Source organism: Caloenas nicobarica, chromosome 3 (assembly GCF_036013445.1).
Source record: "Caloenas nicobarica isolate bCalNic1 chromosome 3, bCalNic1.hap1, whole genome shotgun sequence".
Classification (NCBI taxonomy): domain Eukaryota; kingdom Metazoa; phylum Chordata; class Aves; order Columbiformes; family Columbidae; genus Caloenas; species Caloenas nicobarica.
Window position 1 is genome coordinate 118,876,163 of NC_088247.1, and position 21,487 is coordinate 118,897,649.

General features: G+C 40.5%; 1 protein-coding gene across 1 annotated transcript; it reads right to left on the reverse strand.

Annotated features, from left to right (window-relative positions):
* Positions 1-3,982: 3,982 nt before the first annotated feature.
* On the reverse strand, positions 3,983-19,356 carry PAPOLG (poly(A) polymerase gamma). Its single transcript, XM_065631353.1, has 22 exons — positions 19,337-19,356; positions 16,162-16,317; positions 16,019-16,085; positions 15,306-15,387; positions 15,113-15,222; positions 13,849-13,902; positions 12,699-12,810; positions 12,071-12,160; positions 11,319-11,457; positions 11,093-11,165; positions 10,890-11,010; positions 10,488-10,572; positions 10,045-10,098; positions 9,607-9,726; positions 9,178-9,287; positions 8,063-8,184; positions 7,803-7,972; positions 6,802-6,908; positions 6,486-6,724; positions 5,512-5,583; positions 4,844-4,900; positions 3,983-4,081 (listed from the first exon to the last, which is right to left on the reverse strand). Exons 1-22 carry the CDS (start codon positions 19,354-19,356, stop codon positions 3,983-3,985), a joined length of 2,259 nt encoding a protein of 752 aa, XP_065487425.1.
* Between the last annotated feature and the right edge of the window lie 2,131 nt (positions 19,357-21,487).

Below are 21,487 nucleotides of genomic sequence, written 5' to 3' on the forward strand. Positions count from 1 at the left end.
GCTCGCTGCTCCCTTCCTTCAGAAAAACCATCAGAGGCTGGAACAGCTCTGCTATGAGGACAAGCTGAGAGAGTTGGGGTCATTCAGCCTGGAGAAGGCTCCAGGGAGACCTTATTGCAGCCTTGCAGTACTTAAGAGTGACCCTTTCAGAAAGATGGGGACTGACTTTTTATAGCAAGGCCTGCTGCAATAGGACAAGGAGCAATGGTTTTAAACTGAAGGAGGGGAGATTCAGGCTGGACACAAGGAAGAAATTTTTACACTGAAGGTGGCGAGACCCTGGCCCAGGTTGCCCAGAGACATGGTGGATGCCCCGTCCCTGGAGACATCCCAGGCCAGGCTGGACGGGGCTCTGAGCAACCTGAGCTGGTGAAGATGTCCCTGCTCGTGGCAGGGGGTTAGACTAGATGAGCTTTGAAGGTCCCTTCCCACCCAAACTATTCTGTGATTCTACAGTTCTCAGCTCCAGGCTGGTAAACACCCCACTGCACTCTGCTTAGCCCCGCAGGATTTGAGGAAAGACTGAGCTGAGCAGAAAGAGGAGGCTGTGGCATGTCCCCCCAGGCCCCGCCAGCAGGTGGCCAGGGGTGTTTCCCAGCCCCGCAGCTCAGTCACACACCAGCAGCGTCACAGTACACGCAGGTCTCTGTCCCCAGCCCGCCCACGCCACAGGCCTTACAGCAGGAACCCACCCCAGCGTGGGCTGTCAGGGCCACAGATGCCCTCCGGCTCTCCCCACCGAGGAAAGGGCAAACAGCACCCACAACAGCCCCCACAGCCACAGCAGGTGGGGGGGACAAGGCTGCCACCCACTGCGGGGGTGCTGGGGGAGAGGAAGGTGCCTGTGTTCACAGGAGCAGGTCACTGTGTCCCCTGCAGCCACCTGATTTGCCCTGGGGACAGGGCACGGAGCGACTGCAGCCCAGGGTGGCCGGTAGCCCTGGCTGCAACCACGGCTTTTTAGTTACTGGAACGGTGCAGAGGACCAGACTCTTTATAAGAAGTGTGATGAGGTAATCGCAAAAACACAGCTAGGAGTTTTTGCTTGTGTTTTCAGACTAAACAGCTTATGTCACCAGGTATTACATAAAGGTTAATGTATTAATCAGCTGCCTCCTTTCTAAAGTCAAGATGAACAGTTTTAAGATACCTTTTTTCCCTTTGCTGTATCCAAGCCAAAGCCAGGACATACTCATTAAGGCAAAAAGTAAGTATTCTATTACTTTCAGTTTCTACAGGGACATCCATTGCAACAGCAGAAGCATAGGTAACTTCACATTAACTCTTTCTTTGCTTATTTATACCTAAGAAGTAAACCGACAGGAAATGTTAATCCCTGCAATGGAATTTCTTGCTCAAAACTACTAACCATACACAATTTCAATACAGAGCTGCTCCTGATTCACGAGATTGATCGCACATCCCTCACCCCTTCCACCTGGACCTCCAACCTCCAAGCCACACATGCAACCACCAGCTAAGAAATCAGACAGAAAACAGCAAATTTTGCAGGAAGTCTGATATCAAAGAGCCTCCCTCACCAAATCTTCACACCTGAGTAACTTTCCTTTCAATCACTTTAACAGAGGACTTGCTCCGTAAACAAAGGGAAACATTTAAGTTGAATTACTACAGTCTGAACTTTATTTAAAACAGCTGAAATCTAATCTGCATAATCCTGGGGCAGTATCGAACTTCTGCGACATCCAGGGAAACTCCAGAACAGTGATGGCACTCTGCACTGGGCCAAGCGTTGAGTCAGGATATAATAAAATAAAGTGTGTAATCTCACCTATGCTGGATCAAGTCCAAAACACTAGTAACCTAAGAATCTTCCTAAACATTCTTCTTAAAACCCTAAGAGTGAGGGGGGAAAAAAAAAAGGTAATTAGAAGAGTGAGTCTGTGTAAAGGCATATACTTTGATAACCATTAGCTAAGTTAGTTTGAGACTAGTTGCATAAATGCATGTGCTAACATAGAGGTTAAAGGTAAAACACCCCTTAACAGTCTTGGAATACTCAAGTGGAATAATTTGTTTAAAAACATGGTAATATTACAGGGTTTTAGACTATTACAAAACACTTAATTTTCATATTTGCTTTGCTGTTTATCTTATCACCTACTACAGCTTTAGTTCCTTCAAATTCATGATGGATTTTTATTTACACAGGTGCTGAAGTTGTATACATACTGTAACTAGTACACTGACTTGACAATATTTAAATACCATGGTTTTAATGCAAGTCACAAAACTGAGGTAACCATTTTATAAACTCAAGGTGTAGTTCTGCTAAAAGCTACTTAAGTAATATGGATTCTGCTTCTTAATTTTAACTTGTGACTAAACCTAAGCCTTGCAGTCTAAGTTTTAGGGTTTTTTGAGGGGAGAGGGAAGAATAAGACCTCTCAAACCCACTAAGGCTAATTTCCTAAGAGATAAATTGCACTTGAAGCAAGCTGGAATCCAGAAGTATTAAGGAAAAAAATACATATAATGGGATAGCTACAGTCATGCTTTCTCCACAAGTTTGGAATGCAAGCAGTAGGGGCAATACTAGAGAATTAACACCTTGCAAGATCCGTGCCTCCTCTTATTCTTTTACAGTCCTTCGGCCTTGTCACCAGGGTTTTAGGTGGACACTTAAGATAAACAGCAATTCTGAGCTCTGATCAAGCCAAACAACTCATTTGGAAAGAATTCAGGGCTGTCATCCACATAGCAAACTGGGACATCAGCTGTCAACGCAGTTTGCAAACTGCACTATTCAGAGGGTGTTAATTCAAAACCTGGAAATACTAGAAGCAGGAAAGCAGTGTTCCTAGCCCCCTCAAATTTACTCTAGCATGACATTTTAGTTGTGTAAAATATGCTTTTTGTGGCACTGCCGCCCCGCTTTACATTTGGTTTAGTAGTTTGGGGTTTTTTTTAAGCAGACCCCATCTGCATTAGAAAAAAAAAAAAAAGGACGCTGAAGATTTGAAATTTCTATTTGGAAGATAGTATTTTTCAGTACATACAAAAATACTCTGGAAAAAATGTACAATATCATTCACAAAAACAGCAAGTTATAAAGAAATTACAATAGACATAGCATTACACTTGTTTCATATAATCAGAATTTCTCCCCACCCCTCAAAAAACCCTATTGCACTTAACTGGGTAAGCAGTGTTATCAGTTTACAGAACCAGACTTAAGACTACTACAAGTTTTCATGTAACCATTTGGAACAGCTTTCAGGTTTTATCTGAAAACACTTTCTACATACCAGTTGCTGTTCTGAGTTCAGCTTTACTACCCAGTGACAACAGCAACAAACTAAGTCTCACGCTGAAGCAGTCTCAAGATGAAAATCAGATACCATGGCATGGGACATGTCTGTCATCTCCATACCTTAGTAGCATCCTCTGCTGCATTTTCTTCAGTATTGACATTATTTATGGGCCTCCATGGGAGGTAATTCTTGTGCAGTGCATGGCTGTGCTAGACAGTGGAAAGCTACTATTTGAGGAAGCTGAGCACTGTTGTGACATGCACAGGAGTGTATGTGCCAAACGGGAAAATAATTTAAGATAAGAACAATATACAAACATGAACTAGGAAAGCACAAATGCATACAAGCACGTTCATACACACTTGAAACCAGAATGTGGTTGCAGTGACTAGTTAACCCTGTTTACGTACATTCTGAATCCAAGTCACAGGACAGGGGGTTTTTTTGTGGCTTTTTCAAGAGCTGTTTCAGCTAGTGACAGCTAAGACTTTTAAAAAGACTAATACAGATAACTGTTACAAGAACATGCAAAGAGTAATTCAAAAGGGAGCAAGTATCTAACAGTACTATAAAATAAGACCATGATTTTTAACTGGCCAATTGCAGTATGGCAACAGGAACCTTCCATACTTTGTTAGTAACTGCAATACACATCAATAACATGGACCACCGAACAGGTGATTTATCTTTACCTGAGGAGATACCGGTTACTCGTTAAGGGTAAGTTTGATGGATCTTTTAATAATGCGAATACTATTTGTTGGAACAGGAGATGAAGAATCTGGTAGTTCTTTACTGGAAAGCCTCTACAACACAGAAAAAGATGCCAGGGGAAAAAAAAAAGTTTTAAATTCATTAATTAAGAAGTAGCAGCAGATAAACCTATTCCTAGCTGAACATAACATTATGTACCAAAACAGTATTGCCCAAACCCAAATTATTTACAGAGAATGATTTTTTCACCATACCACTTGTTTAGTTACCACCAGTTTACATAGAAAGAGCATTTTCTCCCCTGCACATTTGTTTCCTGGCTCAACTGAGAGAATTATATTTCTGAGGAGGGGCATAAGTTACAAGCTGCTCAACAGCATAGTAGATGAAGCTCCCATTCTTCTCAGATCCATGGACCAGGAAAACAGTGTCTCTACTCTCCAGATTACTTCCAGTCTTATAACCCTTAACTTCACAACATTTTACATGACACAAGAGTTAAAGCCACTTACACACTTCAAAGCTTTCAAGTCTTCTCACAGAAATCAGCATACAAGTATTTAAGATAATAAGAGCTCAGATCTGCAAGGAGCACAGATCTTTTTGCTTAAGAAAAAAGGAAATCAGGAAATTGCGTCAGTGTTTGAGTGCACAGAAACGAGGTTTCTGAAGTTCAATAAACTTGGAAGCTTTGGCTTCACTGCCGTGAGTAAATCTGGAAGGTTGTTGTTCAGCTATTGAATTTGGTGGAGGCACAATAGGCAAAAGTTTACCAGCTATTTAGAACCACCACATCTAAAATGAAAATACTAGTTTTGCTTTACCTATGAACACGAAGGCACAATATATAATACCTGTGATCTTGATGTGCTGATAATTGGAATCAGCATGGCCTTTCCTCCAAGGACGCCCTAAAGAAACCAGAAGAGATTTATTAAGCAGTATTGTCAAACTGGTGACTTAAGAAACAGCAAGGTCTGACAGTTGGCATACTTAAAAACTGAATATATGCATTGACAATCTCCACCTTTTTTTTTTTTTTAATTAATTTTTATTTTTTTAGGCCCTATAGGCAGACATACAGCACTTCAGGTATTAATATTTCAACCTCCACTCTATCAACAAGACCACCTCTTGATTTGAGGTTGTTCCCTCAAGAGTTTATGCTTCAGTAGCAAGCTACTCTAAATATAAAGCTCTTTATCCTCCCTATGAGAGGGCAAATGCTTTATTCTTTATGGTAGTTTTAGTTTACATCAGTGAATGAAGTGGTTTAAAAAAAGAAGCTTACTTCAATCATGGCAAGATGCTAGATACTACCAGATCACCTAGTAGCAATATTTAAAATTCAGGTCATACAGGTGTAACATTTGGGAAATTAGGACTGAAATAAGTTAAACTAAAAAGCATATTTTGTTTACATTAATATACGTGTAGAGTATTTATGTGAGGTAGTTTATGCAAGAGAACAATCTGTGCAGCTTTTCAATTAGTCCACTGAATAAAATCACTTTAAAATTACATTTTCTGTAGATGATCTTCTGATATCTTCTGGACTGCCACCATCTTTAAATGTTGAATCCTGGCCAGTTAACTAGAAGAACAGAATACACAGACTCAAAGTAATTGCTATACTAAAATTACTTTTATATTTTGGCACAGCTTCCAGTCAACACATTAAACTCTATTAGTGGCCATTCTTAAAACAACATTTATTCAAGACTACCATTACCACACAGTAATCTAAAGTCTCTCAAAGTCTTACTACCCAAACCTTGAAATATTCAATTCTAGATAACAGTTCTGCAAGTCGATTCTTTACAGGTATCAAAATTGAGTTTATTCCTTGCTGTTCTTTGTGCCTGCCTCAAATCAGAGGTCAAGCCACAGGAACAGCTATTTAAGTAGATTTATGTACAGCAATAAAACAAATCGAGCATTAAGCTAAAGCTTCCACAAAACCCAGATTTAATGAGCAACTCCACACTGTCATTTCAGCAGTGGATGACCTCTTGAGTAGGTCGCCGATTTCTAAAGCAGCAAAACTCTCAATAGGCATTCAAAAATCATCTCTGGCAGAACAAATTTAGCTCATACTTTTACATTTATAAGATTAATATCCTCTTCATTTCGACATATATTTTTTCTGAATTGTTTTAAGAACTGCTTCCAAATGAGCCAGCTCATTCAGCAATTGGTCAGTGCAGTAATATATAAGTACAGTGGTATTTAGAGACTCTGCCCACAAGACCAGAAGCGGTCACTAGTGCCAGATCTTTGAAAAACAAAAAAACCAACCAAACAAAATTGTTTAATAGTTATACATTATATTCAAAACAATTTCTCATATCTACATCCTGATAAAACTATCATTATGCTTAAATTTAGATTCCTAAATCATTTAGAAATATATATATACACACACATGCATTTCTTCTCAGTTCTTTCATTCATTCTACATAAATAATTAATACTACTACGATCCCCCTTCCTTACCTTTTCTCTACCCATCGTTTTCCTGGGGCATTCTCCCGATGTAGGTGAATGAGGTCCTTTAGTCGTCAGTGAATAAGGTCGTTTAGGTGCAGCATTCTTAGGATCTGTAGTTGGAGTCCCGCTCAATTCTTGCTGTCCTTGGACAAAATGTGCTCTGAGTTGAGCAATTGTGCTATATCCTGGAATAGTGCAACCAATTGGAGGTCCCAGCGTTCTTAGTGAAACCGTAGCCTCCATTTCTGTAGGAAACACCCAGTTTTTAGAGGTCAGCCATGCAATTAAAGACTGTATTCCACCCACTACTTCTGATAGATACCTGAATCAATAACAGGAACGGAGCATCCCTTAGACACTGATGGCACAGCCACGCAATGTATCTTCTCTCTGTTTTTAGCACTATTAGATCTCTGATATACGACACTTCTGTAAAAGGCAGACACTGGAATTACAAAATGCTAGTCTGTAAAAATACTATGCATTTCCTTTCCAGAAAGTACATGCAAGACAAACATCTACCTTGTTACCTCATTGTCACAGCTCTACTAAACACCACAAATTCACAAGCAATCTAGCACAAGACCTTCATTTTGCTGACCTTCAGACCACAAATTTAAATTTACGCATTTTCTTTAGGGAGTCTCTATGCACTGGTACTGTTTTCCGGCTTGGTATATCCAGCACTCTGTGCTGCTTTTAATGAATGTATCTATTCTACCTGTATGTGCATCCTATTTTTTTTTTATGCTACTCCTACGGTAGCAAACAGCTTGAACACAGCAGCATTACGTATTTGGTAGTATTGGGCTATAATTCTCAAGATTACATATTCCTCCTGTGCTGAAGTAGCTTATGGACAGACTTCCCAGGAAGTGACAGACACTTTTAGTGCCAGAGTTCTCAAACTGCTCCACTAAGTCACCAGCAGCTCTAGAGATTCTGTGAACAAGATCAGCACTTCATCAGAACTTCATACTGCTTGACATTGACCGTACTTTTTGTTAGAAAGAACAATTACATACACATAAAATACTCTGGCTTCAAGCTAAACACTAACCTAACTAGATTTATATTCAAGACCAAATAATTTCTCTGGTATCGAGTTGTTCTTCATTCTTGCACATTAAATTAATTTTTTCAAGGATTTCTTTAACCTGTCTCCCACCATATGTCTAAAAGAAATGTCAACTTTGTTCCTGAAGCCATTAGAACCCTCCACATGCTTTTGATCCACACCAATTCAGACAAGAAATCCTGAACATTCACATTGTGAGTCAGTTAAAAGCAGCTTCTTCACAGTTCTAAGGTTACGGTGCTAACCTTTCTGTCTCTGCCGGAGATGTTTCCAATTTAGATATCTTATTTAACGAAGAGGAATTATACAGTGTTCTGGAGTCCATGTCTCTGGAACTGTCCAAACAGTTTCCATCTGAAGAAGTCCTTTTGCACTGAAGCCCACTAGCATTTTGACTAATATCTGGCATGCTTTGCTGAAACAACAGTTAAAAAAGAAAATGAAGTCTTCAAGTAACTATTAAAGCAAAAATATATTGCGAACAAGAGCCAAATTATTATTATACCTTCTTTCTTTTCTGTAAGGTTTCTGCAGGCAAAAAATAGTGGAGATGTTTTCTCTTCACATGAGCTGCCTCAATCTTCATCCCTTCCTTCAGCACGTTGAGGTTGCTAGCCTGTCTGTAAACTAACATGAAATTAAGTGTTGTAGCTCAGTGGGGATGTTTGCGTTAGGTATTTATCAAAGTTACATATGGTTTCTTTAGAAACAGCAAGCATTTCAGTCCGTCCAGCCTAAACAAAGAGCAAGAAGTTTCCAGCCTAACTGAACATGAAATGCTACCCAAGGACTCCACCGAGTCTCAGGAATATGAACGTGACCCTAGATGCACATTTCACATCCAGTACAGACCAGATATATAACAGCTATTTAAGTGCAAATATATGTGTGTGTGTGCTGTGTTACAGCTGTTTGCTAATCATGCAGCTCACATCCAAGTTGATTTTAACCTGAAGGAGATAATACTCCTTAACCATTAGTTTTCTGGTTGAGAAAACCGCTTTATTCTAGCATTATCTAACAACACTTGCAATATTACTACTTTGCTAGATGTAGAAATAACGTAACAGAAGATGAACATGAATGTTTACATGCAAAACCGCATATAATTACAAAGTGACAACTCACTGGCTTTCAAATTTCTGAGATCATGTAATACAAACTTATTTTGGAAAAAACACTATCAACGGGCATTAACGATGTATCTTAGAGCCTGATACAGTTAATTCCCACTTTCAAAGTCCAGCAACTGACAACTGGTTTTGATGAGTATAGCTACACCCAGTAAACGGCTTCTCCTGGCTTCGCATCTTACTGTCCACTTCATGGAATGCAGCTCCTTTGTGAGCGTTTACAGTATGATCTGCAGAACTATTATTTCACATGTGGTACACACCTGTAGTACACACTTTTGTTTCAAGATGGACTGACTTTGCCAAAGTGTCAAAAGTAGTACAAAGTAGTACGTTTTTAAAGCTAGTCTTCTATATGTTGCTCTCTATAGAAATATCTAATACCAGAAGGAAACACAATTCACTTGGTGAAGCAACCTCTGTTAGATTAAAAAAACAAACAACACACAAACAAATTCTACAAGACTAGAGCCAAATATAGGCTTACCTGTATCTGTGAATGACTGTATAACATACGTTAAATCAATGTTAACACTTTCGGCATTTTCCATTTTCTTAAATACAAGTCCAAGAAACCACATTGACACATAGCCATTCCTAAAAAGACAGATTCACAAATCCATCATTTATGCACAGTTATTTGGATGTAAACATCTACTCTTAAGAAGAGATCAAGCAAAACAGTTTAGTTGGATGCAGCAGTTAAAGGTTAGAGTCAGCCCATATTTAAGTTCTCAGAGTACTTCTCTCTGAAGTTCTCCCTTTTTTAAAAAAACCTTACACGCTCAGAATCTCACCTGTCAGAGCTCATACCTATGGAACTGAACATCTCTCAGAGATGAGCTGAGGTGCATGAATACAAACAAGTTACAATACATTGGCCAAATTGTATGTCCGAAAAAATAATGAAACTCACTGTTTACAGAGTTCTTTGTTGCCAGGGAAAGACTGTGGTTTCACATGTGCAATATTTATAAATTCATTCCTCTCCAAGTTTCCAACCAGCACACGAATTTTAGATTCAACAAGGCCAACCCTAATAATAAGAAGAGATGTTTACTAATTTTTAACTGCATCCAGCACAGTAGTTAATGCCTTTTTATAATACAATCTGCTAATACAAAAATGCTGACCAATCAACAAGTAATAAGTTTCATTCAGCTGAGCAGATACTAGATTTTTGTTTCACACACACTGTAGTTTGAGATGTTGCCTTTTTACGGTATTGATGGTGCTGTATTCCATGCCTAGCTGGCAGGGTTTGATACTCCATTTGTCAATACAGTTAACAAAAATAAAGTGTAACATCTGAGTTTCAATTATGTATTGAACCCACATTTAAAATAAGACTTACCACTCTAAGTGATGCTCTTCAGTAGAGGCACTAGCAGTCAGCACAATGTAATGTCTAGAGGGAAAATTAATATATTAGCTCAGGACTTAATATTTCAAGTGAAACCAAAACAGCCTTAAATGTATAGAATATGACTTCCAGACAAGCCAGATTGTATGCTGTGTAGCATTAATTGAAAAAAACCCTGATTACATCCTTTAGAATTGCATTCTGCTATATTCTAAATATCATACTTGATTTTTTTCTAAGAAAAACTGTGTCAGTCACATACCATACAGTTTTTCTATCTTCCCTATGCTTATCCTTACCAAAATCCATATGACTCTACCTCCAGGTTCTCCATAAACATTAATGCCATCTTCTACTTAGACTGCTAGTTAAAACTCACTGTGCTAACCAGTAGGTAAATCATTGCAAGTTCAGACAACAGATTTCATACTTACTTGTACTTCTGAAAGAAGTTCAGTGGTTCAAAGAGCTTTGACCAGTCTGATTTTCCTTGGAGGATCTCATTTGTCACTTCGAGACCTACAATTAAAATGGAAAACCTTATTAGCATTTTGGTTTTAAGAAAAGAAGAGCATGATCTAAACTTGACAAGATAATGGTTTTGAACAGTAATTGACAGATCAAAAAGCAAGAATTCTCTTGACATGATGCAGGTCTACTACAACTGGTTGTTGTAAAACTGGTCCCTTATTGCCTGCAACAGGTGCACTTCCCAGATATCTGTTCTACCTAGAAGGGCAGAACACCTCACAGAATACAACCAGTTCAGATAATGTGGTTTCATACCGCAAGAATTATCCTTTTTAATCAGTTAGTAAGCATGGAAAGAACTTTACCGTGTTTGAACTCCTCTACCATTACTGCTCGTGTTGATGTAGAGACGTTGTATGTCGAGTTCTGCTGTGGATAGGCTGGGGTGATGATGGGCATTACGTGATGTCGGTCTGATGGGTTCACCTATGATATTAAAATACATTCACTTAGTACCAGTTTTGGTTAGAATAAAGTTTAAAGGCTTCTGAATTTGAGGTCTACGTACCCTAGGGTCCCATACTGGTAAATTAAGATTGCTCTCCTCAGGTTGTTTCAGCAATACAGGATTTGGCCATTCCCTGTGTAAGAAAAGCCAGTAACTAACTGTCCATTTAAAATTCTGCCATGTAATTCAGGGCAGGATTGAATGTTGTCAATGTAGATCTTATATAAAGGACTCTCTCTAGAAGCATTATTTCTTTATATAAATTAAAATAAACAATAGCTCTTACCATTTTGAAAAAACCAAGAAGAACTTGTTAACAAGAGTAGAAGCCAAAGCATTCGGATAGAGTTGACATGTTCTTGCTACTAGCATTGCCCAGGAAACGCCACCAAGAAATCCCATCATGTTGGAGTAAATGCCACGTCCTGGAATGGATACACAGTAGTTAGCCTGTCATCCTTCAATACCCAAGTATATTCCTTTCAATTTACAGCACCAACTTCACAACCTATAGAACACTTAGTACACTTTAGCCTCAAAGTCCGTTATTTTTGCGGCGCAACAATTGGTCCTTACAGTGATGAGAAGAATCATCACCACACCACTTCCCAGAATCCTGCTACTTTGAAATTTGCCCACACGGCTACAACTACTGCTGCACTTCAATTTCCCTTAAGAAAAAAGTTCCGCCATTCTTCTACCACTTACTCTAGCCACATGCACAAACAGTATTTTCTTATTCCCTGTGTATCAAGCTTTTATACTTATCTAGGTATTTTTATCATTTGTAGTCAGGTTCCTGACAAGAAACACATCATCTTGTCTTGTAGGCACTCCCTCCTCTCCCCACTCTACCTCTATTAAAAAACACAAAATCTACCACATGGACAGACCATGAATTTAAACTAAACCTGCGGTTTAGTTTAAAAACTCTCATTTAAACATATATCTGAAGCTGAAGTACTTCTAATGGTTTTATTTATTCAGCATGTGGCGTCTCTGAAAAGTTTAAAGATCACAAACAATCACATTACTCACGTTTGGCCCACAGTTTAATTGCACGGAGCGTGAGCCGGAAGTTCTCTTTGTTTGGCACTAGATCTAGTATTTCATCAGTAACTCTGCAGCCTGCAAGAAAAAAAGTTCAAGTACAGAAGTTCCTAGTAACAGGTACAAGTCAGTTTTATGCGATATTGGATCAATAGATTACAGTTTAACCTTCGAGTCTGCAAACCCAAATTTGGATTACTTGTTCTGTATTACCTCCAAAATGATAGATTACACATAATATTTAGTATCACTTAAGGTAACTGGTGAGCAAGTTAGCCTTCAGGTTTGGTGCGTGTGTGTTTGGTTTTTTGTTTGTTTTGTTTTTAATGAACTACAACTCATCCTTCTCTATCAAGTGCTCTACCTATGCATCTGAAGCAATTTCTGTGGCAAACTGGAGCAACGCACACACCTTGATCAAAGAAACATGAATACAGATCTATCTAAACACACAACTCCTTGAAAAAAAAATTTTAGGCCCACTTGCCACCTCCTCAGATATCAAGTATACAAGAAATCAGTTTCTGCATCTTGTACAGAAGCTTAGGTTGTGTAACGCATATTCTATGCCAATTTTAGTAACACTTTATTTAAAAAAAAGTGTAAATATGATTACCATTTAAGCTCCGTATACATCTTATGTCCAGGCTTCTCAGACGTGAATCATCTCCGAGGTCAAGATTATCAGAAACAGTTTGCACAGACAGTCTTGCAAACACAAGATCAATCTTAAGAGGAAAAAAGTGCCAACTGTGAGTTCGAATGCTGCGCTGTTTGCAAACAGCACACTAATTGGGAACAGTCTAGTCTAAAAGAGTGGTTAACATTGTTATCTATAGTCACATAACTCTAAATACATCTCCCAAGATATTTATTTGCCAGAAAATTCAAGAAAATTGCTAGAAGTTCCATATTTTACTTATAAAACCTTCATTGCACCCCCCCTTTCTTTTTAAGCTAGGAAAAGGAAGAGGGGTTGTTTTAAGTAGAAAAGATACTTCAAACTTAGAATTTCTGTTAAAAGGGAACTTAAAACTATTCATAGAATTAAGACATAAGTTCAATCACCTCAACTATACTTCAGCAAAGGAGAGAGCATTTTCTTTATGCAGTAAGTCCTTTTGATCTTGAAGTATCTGGTTTTTAGTACATCTGAGGCAAGAAAATTATTCTGTGAATGTCTCTACCAGCTAAAGGCCACAAAGAGGTAATTGAATAAGTGTCTTCATCGTAGTGATACCAAGCAGTAACTACACCACACAGGCCTTTATTCGTTGTGTAAGATGTATTCAAGATCCAAGAATTCCTGCAGCTGACAAACCTTGGTGAGAGTCAATTGAGTACCCTTACTTTTCATTTTTCAGATTGTTTGTCTCACGACCGCTTTATTTTTGATTTGTGACAAAACATTTAGCCTGCTCACGTGATTCATATGGTGAACTACAGTACACACATCCCTCTGTAGAAAGCCAGGAAGAGTGAGCAAGGACACTGCCTCTAGTCGCACTCTGCACAACCCTTGTGAGATAAATGCTATTCAAGCAGGTTACCCTGATCTACAGCACAGATTTAGAAAAATATGTCCCTGATGTTCCCGTTCCTGCCAGATTTCCTAGAGGCTTATTTTCCTATGAGCTCCAATTCTACCGCAATATCTTCTTCCGGGATAGGTTACAGTCAAAAATAGCACAGTCACGGGTCCCTGGAAAAGTTGTCCTATTCCTAAGCAAGAAAAATTTACTCAAAGAAAAAAAAAACACGCTTACCTCAATGCCCTCAAACGCAAACTTGACAACTGGTACATACGCATCTTCAACAGCCTGCAAAGGAGAGGATAGCTGTGTAAGAAAACATTTTTTGCTCCTTTAAAGTTTCTCCTAAAATACGGAATTTACACTGCTAAACTACTCAGTATAAAGACTGAGTTGCTTCCAAACCAAAAAACTTGTTAAGAAGCAGCAAGCAGTATAGCGCTAATACAGCACTAATACTAGCTTTAAAAAGTTATTGAGCCAAGAGATGCAGAGGCTCATCATGTATCATAATAAACAAACAACACACAATTAGCCATCAGTATAAGCGGTTGTAAAGTACTTACCTTGGTAGCAAAGAGGAGAAGAGATTTCTGTAGCTATCTTACTACTGGTTAACATCCAGAGAAATCTAAAAAATTCTGTCCACATTTGACAGTAGGCACTGGTCTTCTGTATTTTTTTTTCTCCTGTGCCTGAGATGCTATCAGCTACCTTATGGGACAGTTCTCGGTTTTGTACACCGCTTGTTAGAACTGCACTGCAACCCACTGTGAGCCTGTTTTTAGGTGACAGTCATCTAAACGAAGGCTCATTAGCTATGCATATGATGTCTTTTAAAAATGCCTGCGCAAAGAAGACTAGGCTAAGAGAAACTTCTCAGGAGTTGTTTTACGTGCAAGGTACACAACATACGCACCCGAGAGCGATTTTACAAAGCAGTTTTGTACTTTCACAGCACAGCTGCTATTAGCTTTATGTAAAGCTGATGGTGTGCATCTCTTCTGCAAAATCTCAGGCTGAACAGCCAGAGAAGAACATGCCCAGAGAATAAACTAGAGATCCTAAAGTAGATCCAGAGGAACCCCATGGAAAAGGCACTGACAGAAGCCTTCCCACATCACATTCAGCTTCCTTAGTTTTCAGGCTGACTCCTCCTGCATGTAATTACCTTATTTCCAAGTCCCATACTACACCTAAGATTAAAGTAAGGCTCCTAGGGACAGCCTTGCTTTTTGGTACACCGGACTCATTCCCAAACCATGGGCAGGGGACAAGTGTATCACAGATTCTTATGTGATGTGCAGTGACTGGGAAAAGGAACCCAAAGCTTGACTTCAACATTTTCATGCTGCATAAAATAGTATTTTAGAAGGCGCTCAGAAACAATTTTTTAAAAAATTTTGGCTTGTAAGACATTCACTACCAATATGAGTCTTTAACATTTATATTCTTATTGTAGAAGTTGTATAATCTATCAAGGAGAGAGCTTACTCACTCTTAGATTTTTTATTTCTTCCTGATGTTTAAGTTTTGCAAGGAATGACTGAAAAAAATCTGATCTTTCTACATGGCTAGGCGCAACACAAACTGCATCGATGTCAGCACCTGCAAAGAGATTCCATTTCTTCTGTTATTGTTGGAAGTCACTTTCAAACATTAGAACTATGACCAGAAAATGGAAGTTCTACCTTTTGTGTGTACACCAAGCCTATAGGAGCCAAATGTAAGTACTTTGCCACCAAGAGTTGCTGCTGTTGAAGTGGGAAGTTTCTGTGGGCAGAAGAGAAAGAGTTTACTTTAGAATATAAGATACACATTGATGTACATGCAAGTTTAACTAGCATACAAGTTCTGCAGAAAGACTACAACATCCTCCATAGACAATATCTTTTCCTTTACGGAGTTATTAGTCTAATAGACTGATATTCTTTTTCTGAAGTGGGTGCTTGCAACTCAAAAAAAAAAAAGATTAGTAATGTAGCAGTCCTTTCATTAATATCCACAAATTAAGACCTATTATTAGTCTTCCCTGCAGCAGGCACACATAAATTAACACAATCTAAGAGCTATACAAAAGGCAAGTCTAGGGTAATAATTTCAAAGTAGATTGAGTGCTGTAGGCTGTTTGGGGCAAGATTAGTGCCCATTTACCATCTATCTCACCCCACAGTACATTGTTTCAGCTTTGTTAACTGCTACAAGTCAACTGATAGAGACACTTCACAAATTCATTCAGTGCCTCAAAGACTTCAAGTTCTTGTTCTGCAGTACGTTTTATACATTATTTCAATGACAGTTACTACAGCTCCGTTGAACTTCAGTATGAATCCTAGCAGTATGGCCTTTAAAAGAAACAAAAAGGCTTTAGCTATTTTGGTAAGAACTTATAAAAAGTCCTTACCTTGCTCTCGCCAAGTTCCAAGATCCACTCCTTCACCAAGTTATTAAGTTTTCCCAGGACAACCTGCCTGTAAAGAAAATGAATGTTAAGTGTGCCCTAAAAAAACCCACAAGAGATTAACAAATTTTACAGCCTCGTTATACCTGTGATTCAGTTCTTTTTCGTCTTCAAACACCCCAAACGGTTTCATTGCTTCAATTAACTTCTGCGTTTGAACGCGATCAATGTCCTCAGGTGGCGCCAAGCTAACTGGAGACGTAACTCCGTAGTTTCTTTGCTGGTTCTGGCGCCTGGAAGTACTATGGGAGAAAATAAAATATTGAAGACTTAAAAAAACCCCATCAAAACAAAAACAAACCACAACTGACTGGAAAACACCCTTCAGCTTACAGGTTTCCAAATAAACTTCTGCTCTTTTACCCAGAATTAACATAAATGAGGAAAAATTAAAATCCTGCTTATGAGTTTTAGACAACTTCAAGTTAGAATTCACAACTACTTTTTCAAAAAACATTTGTGGATATAAGAACATATCCAAGTTGCCACCACCTTAATACAACTTATATCCAGACAGTTAGTGGAATTCAAACCTTTTAATTTTATGGTGATCAGTTCTAAGGCTGATGCTACATACAGCAGAAGTTTGGGACACCTTCCAGTTTCCTATCAGTTTTGATTTAAGGATATTCCCATCAGCTTCCCGCTAACATTAAACAAGACAATTTAACGCTGGCTTCTTTTAGTTAAATGTGCTTCCACTGATTCTGGAAGGGCATTATAGTTAATTGTAGAGGGAAGACTTATAACAAAGTGATCTGTTAAACAGAGTTGATACAGTAAATTATTACCTTGCTTTTGTTTATGGAAAATATTAATGAAAACATCAAACCATGCACAGCCAATGTTGCCTCACGCTCTTAACACAGTTCTATCTTTATAGTTCAAAGGCTTAGCTGTACATAGAGAATCATTTTGGTTGGAAAAGACCCTCACGATCATCAAGTCCAACTGTTAACCCAAGTCCGGCACTAAACCATGTCCCCAGGAACCTCATCTCCGTGTCTGTTCAACCCCTCCAGGGATGGTGATTCCACTACTGCCCTGGGCAGCCTGTTCCAATGCCTGATACCCTTCCCAGGAAGGGCTGGATAGGTTGGATATTTTCCAGTATCCAAACTAATCCTCCCCTGTTGCAACTTGAGGCCATTTCCTCTCATCCTATCACTTGTTATTTGGGAAAAGAGACCAACACCCTCCACGCTACAACCTCATTTTGGGTAGTTGTAGAGAGCAAGGAGGTCTCGCCTCAGCCTCCTTTTCTCCAGGCTGAACAACCCCAGTTCCCTCAACCGTTCCTCATCAGACACCCACCTGTTTTATCTAAATCCAAGTGATGTATGTCAGCAAATAAAGCAGCACAAGTTAAGGGAGGTAAGAACTGCACTTAATGTATCAAGGGGCTTTACAGAAACACTAGTAGCAAAAGCAGGAGAAACATTAAAAGGTCCATACAACTCATCATGCTTATCAAAGAGTCCAAGTCCAGACCCCAAGGCTAAAGGGATTAATTATGCCATTATTCAAACTGGATATTTTTCTACTTCACATATTGACAACTTCAAATATTAGCTGGGTTAGTCAAGAGATATAACTATTGAAGGTATCTGACCCATTTCAGCTGGAATGGGATTATGAAGTGCTCACAGGACAGCTTCAACACTTTTGTTGTTGTGGGTTTTTTTTAAAAAACACAGCTTATTATGGCTCCTTATTTCTACTTGCTACCTTTACTCCTCCATTGAAGGAAGGTGGATTTCTCACAGAGCTTACCCAACTGCAGACATAGATTTTAGTAATCTAGGTTTTGGTGGCGTTTTGTTTTCTTCCTCTCTATTAACTCATTTTTCAAACTTTCTCCTACATGTTTTCCAAAAAGCTGGGGGGGTATTACAACTGTAGTCCTATCAATTAGTCTCCCCAGTCACAACAGCTGTTTACCTACAAGTGTAACTAGGCCTTGACCCAATTGCCTTGTTCATAGGCATTGTAAACTTCTACTCCATAAGTAAAAATATTAATGATATTTATGACATATATATAATTTATGATATCATTTTCATAATAAATACAGAAGAAAAGCCCATGTTTAATTGCTGTGCATTACATCTAAATTAAAACACCTGCAGCAGCAACTTCCTACATGTTTTAAGTATTACTTGCATTGTACAACTTGCACTTCAGAAAGTTTGCACAAAACAAGAATGAGGTTTAGACTTTGCTGGCATTCAGAGTCTTTCCAGTGTACAGAAGGCCACCATCTGCTTTTCATTGCCCCATTCTGCCTACAGAGACTATAATTAGAAATTTACCTAAAGAAAAACATCAATTAGATATATCAGATACTATTATAATAAAACTCTTTTAGTCAATAGTAGATATTTTTCAGTTGCTTGCATGTATTACTGAAAGTTTGATCCCACGACTTAAAAGCTGAGGAAAATGGCATTTGGAAAGTTTTATTGAAAGAGTAACTTATGCCCAATAGAATATGCTCCTCTTTTGCAATTAAAAAAATATATATTTAAAAAACCCACAAAACTTCTCTCTGTCAAGGGTAGCAGACTGCCAGGCATATACAAAGAAGGGATCTTAAGACATAAAGGAGCATACATGGCATACTACTTATTCATCCATCCTTCAAATGAGAAATATGTTGCAGTTTAATATTTTGCTAAGTCTTGCTATGATTTGCCCACTGAACAGCTCCAACATGTTTCTGTTCTGATAGATCCCAATTCTACACAAAGAAGTTAAATAGATTTTTTCCCCCCAGGTTTTGCCACTTATTTACAGTTTTACAAAGCCACCAGCATTTCTTCCACATACTCTGAGAGAAAGTGGATAAGTTTACACTATTGCAGTTCAGGGAGTTGCCTTCAGCCATCAGTGCTTATGCTGATGTATGAGAAGTCATTGTAAATGCTTTTTTTTTTAAACTTATGTGTCCAGCCTGCCTCAAGATGAGTAAAAGTGTCACTCAGCCCCTTCCACCCTCACTGCTTGGGAGGAGGAATGACTGGAAACCAGCTCCTGAACCACCAAAACTGAGAGCACAGACAAAAAATGTAAAATAATAATTTTTTAAAAACCCACAAACACAGAACAAAGAAAAAAAGCCAAACACCACACACACACAAGAACAATGTACAAAACCCCCACCCCACAAACAAACAACAACACCACCCCACAAAATACCACATACACCAAGCCAACCCTGCGACCTTCGCTTAAGTAACACCTGCTGCCAAGCAAAAGCACCTTTTCCGTGACGCCGGCATCCTGACAAAACCACAGTTTTGGGGTTTTTTTTTCCCCCAAGTTTAAGCTGGACAGGCAGCCTAGGAGCGGTGCCCAGCCCGGGACCAGCGCTCAGCCCGGGACCAGAGCTCAGTTTAAGAGCAGAGCTCAGCCCGAACTGGGCACAACCGGCCAAGGCGTTACCAGGCGACGGCGACAACACAAAGCAGAGAACCCCCCACAGAACCGCACCGCCACCAGGCGCTCCGACACGCGGGGCTCCCGCACCCCTCGCCTACCACGCATTAAAGCTTTATCATTTATTTGAAACACGACTTTTCCCTCAGGTTCCCGCTCTAACCCCCTCCCCGCAGCCTCCCGCCCCGTCAGGCCGGGCTGCCTCACGGGGCTGCGGCAGGAAAGCCCCTGAGGGCGAGGCTGGGGCAGGAGGGGCCGCCTCACCCGCACTTCTCCTTCATGGCGCCCGCAGCGCTCCCCGCGCAGCCCAACTGCCGCCCAGCGGCGCGCGCTGCTCCCCGCACCGCCCGCGCCGCCTATCCCGACCGCCGCGGGAGGAGCTCGGCCAATCGGGAGAGCGACAGCGCCCGGCGGGGGCGGGGCTTGGCGGGGGGGGCCGCCTGTCGCCCCCTGGCGGCGCGAGGCTGAGGCGCCGCTCTCCTCACGGGCACCGGCGGGGACCAGGCGGGCTGGGGCGCACCGGGGCGGACATCCCCGCCGTGCCCCCGCCCGGGGGATGCACAACAGGCGGGGGCGCGGAGGGGAGACGCCCCGCCCTGAGGAGAGGGGGGGCTCTCACCGCCAGGACGCGGCGAGGACGTTTTCCAGCGCTGAGGGAAACTCCCGCCGCAGCCCCCGCCGGGGGGCCGGCCGGTGAGCGGGCCCGGGGACACGCGTGTCCCTCCTCACCTCGGGGACACGCACCAGCCGCCTTCCCGACAGCCGTTCCGGAGAGAGGAGCGATGGCTTGTGTGATGTTGATTTGTTCGCGTCCAGCGAGTGTGGGACGGCGAGCTCAGCGCCGCTCGGCTCGAGCTGGTGCGGGGAGGATCGCGGTGTAGAATCGCAGGATGGCTTGGGCTGAAGGGACATTCACAGCCCATCCAGTGCCACCCCTGCCCTGAGCAGCGACATCTGCACCCGCTCAGGTTGCTCAGAGCCCCGTCCGGCCTGGCCTGGGATGTCCCCAGGGACGCGGATTGAACGCTCAACCACAGCAGGTAGTTCCGAGTACTCACCACAGCTTATTGCCGTACATCATCTCGGGCCAACAAGGTCCGTTGCATTGTCTATTACAAGCTGCGTATTAAAGCAACCAGAAGCCCCCGAGAATATTCTCCTGGCAATTCCCTGCTCACGATCGAGCCTGCAAAAAGTTAAAGGTAAAAACCAGAATGCTTCTGTAAAGTTGAATAAATCTTCAGAAAAAAATTTACTTCCCAACTGCCTTGATGTCTTGCTGTATAAGCAGCTTTCTGTTAGATCAACAAATACATCACTTCTGTACTTTTCTGGGGTGTCTGTAGTGCCTCTGTCGAACTGAAATACATTTTATCTTGCAAGATATTTTGAATAAACACAAACTTTTGTCCTGAAGCTCCAACAAACTAACAACACAAATGTTTGCTGTCCAGATGCGAAGGTACTTGCAGCAGGATAGCCTTACCTACCCTTCTCAAATAACTTCATGCTATGGAGAGTTAAAAATGACTCTATTTAGTGAATATTTGCACAGCAGTACTTGCACTAACATGCAAAGAACGTTGTAGAAAGAAAGAAGTTGTAATGGTAAAGCCAATTTAAAAAAAAAGTTCTCAAGCAGATTTATTTGGAGCTCTTTTTTTTTTTTACAACCCCTAGTTATGCCCTTTTTATTATCAGAATTTTATCATAGTTTTCTTTAACATTTTATGCTCATCACAACACTACTGTGGTCCTAGAATCAGGAAAACTATTGCTTCTGTGCTGACTCCTGTTGTTTTGTCCCAGTTTGCTACCATCTATTTGGGGTGAGAACAAACACCTGCTTTTATCTTTTACGGATTTAGATGGGTGATTAGTCTCTGCTCTTTTTATTTGTTACTGCTGCATCCTTTAGTGTCGCGACAGTAGCTGGATTTGCCCACAGGTGTAAGAGTTGGAATGTTTTTACTG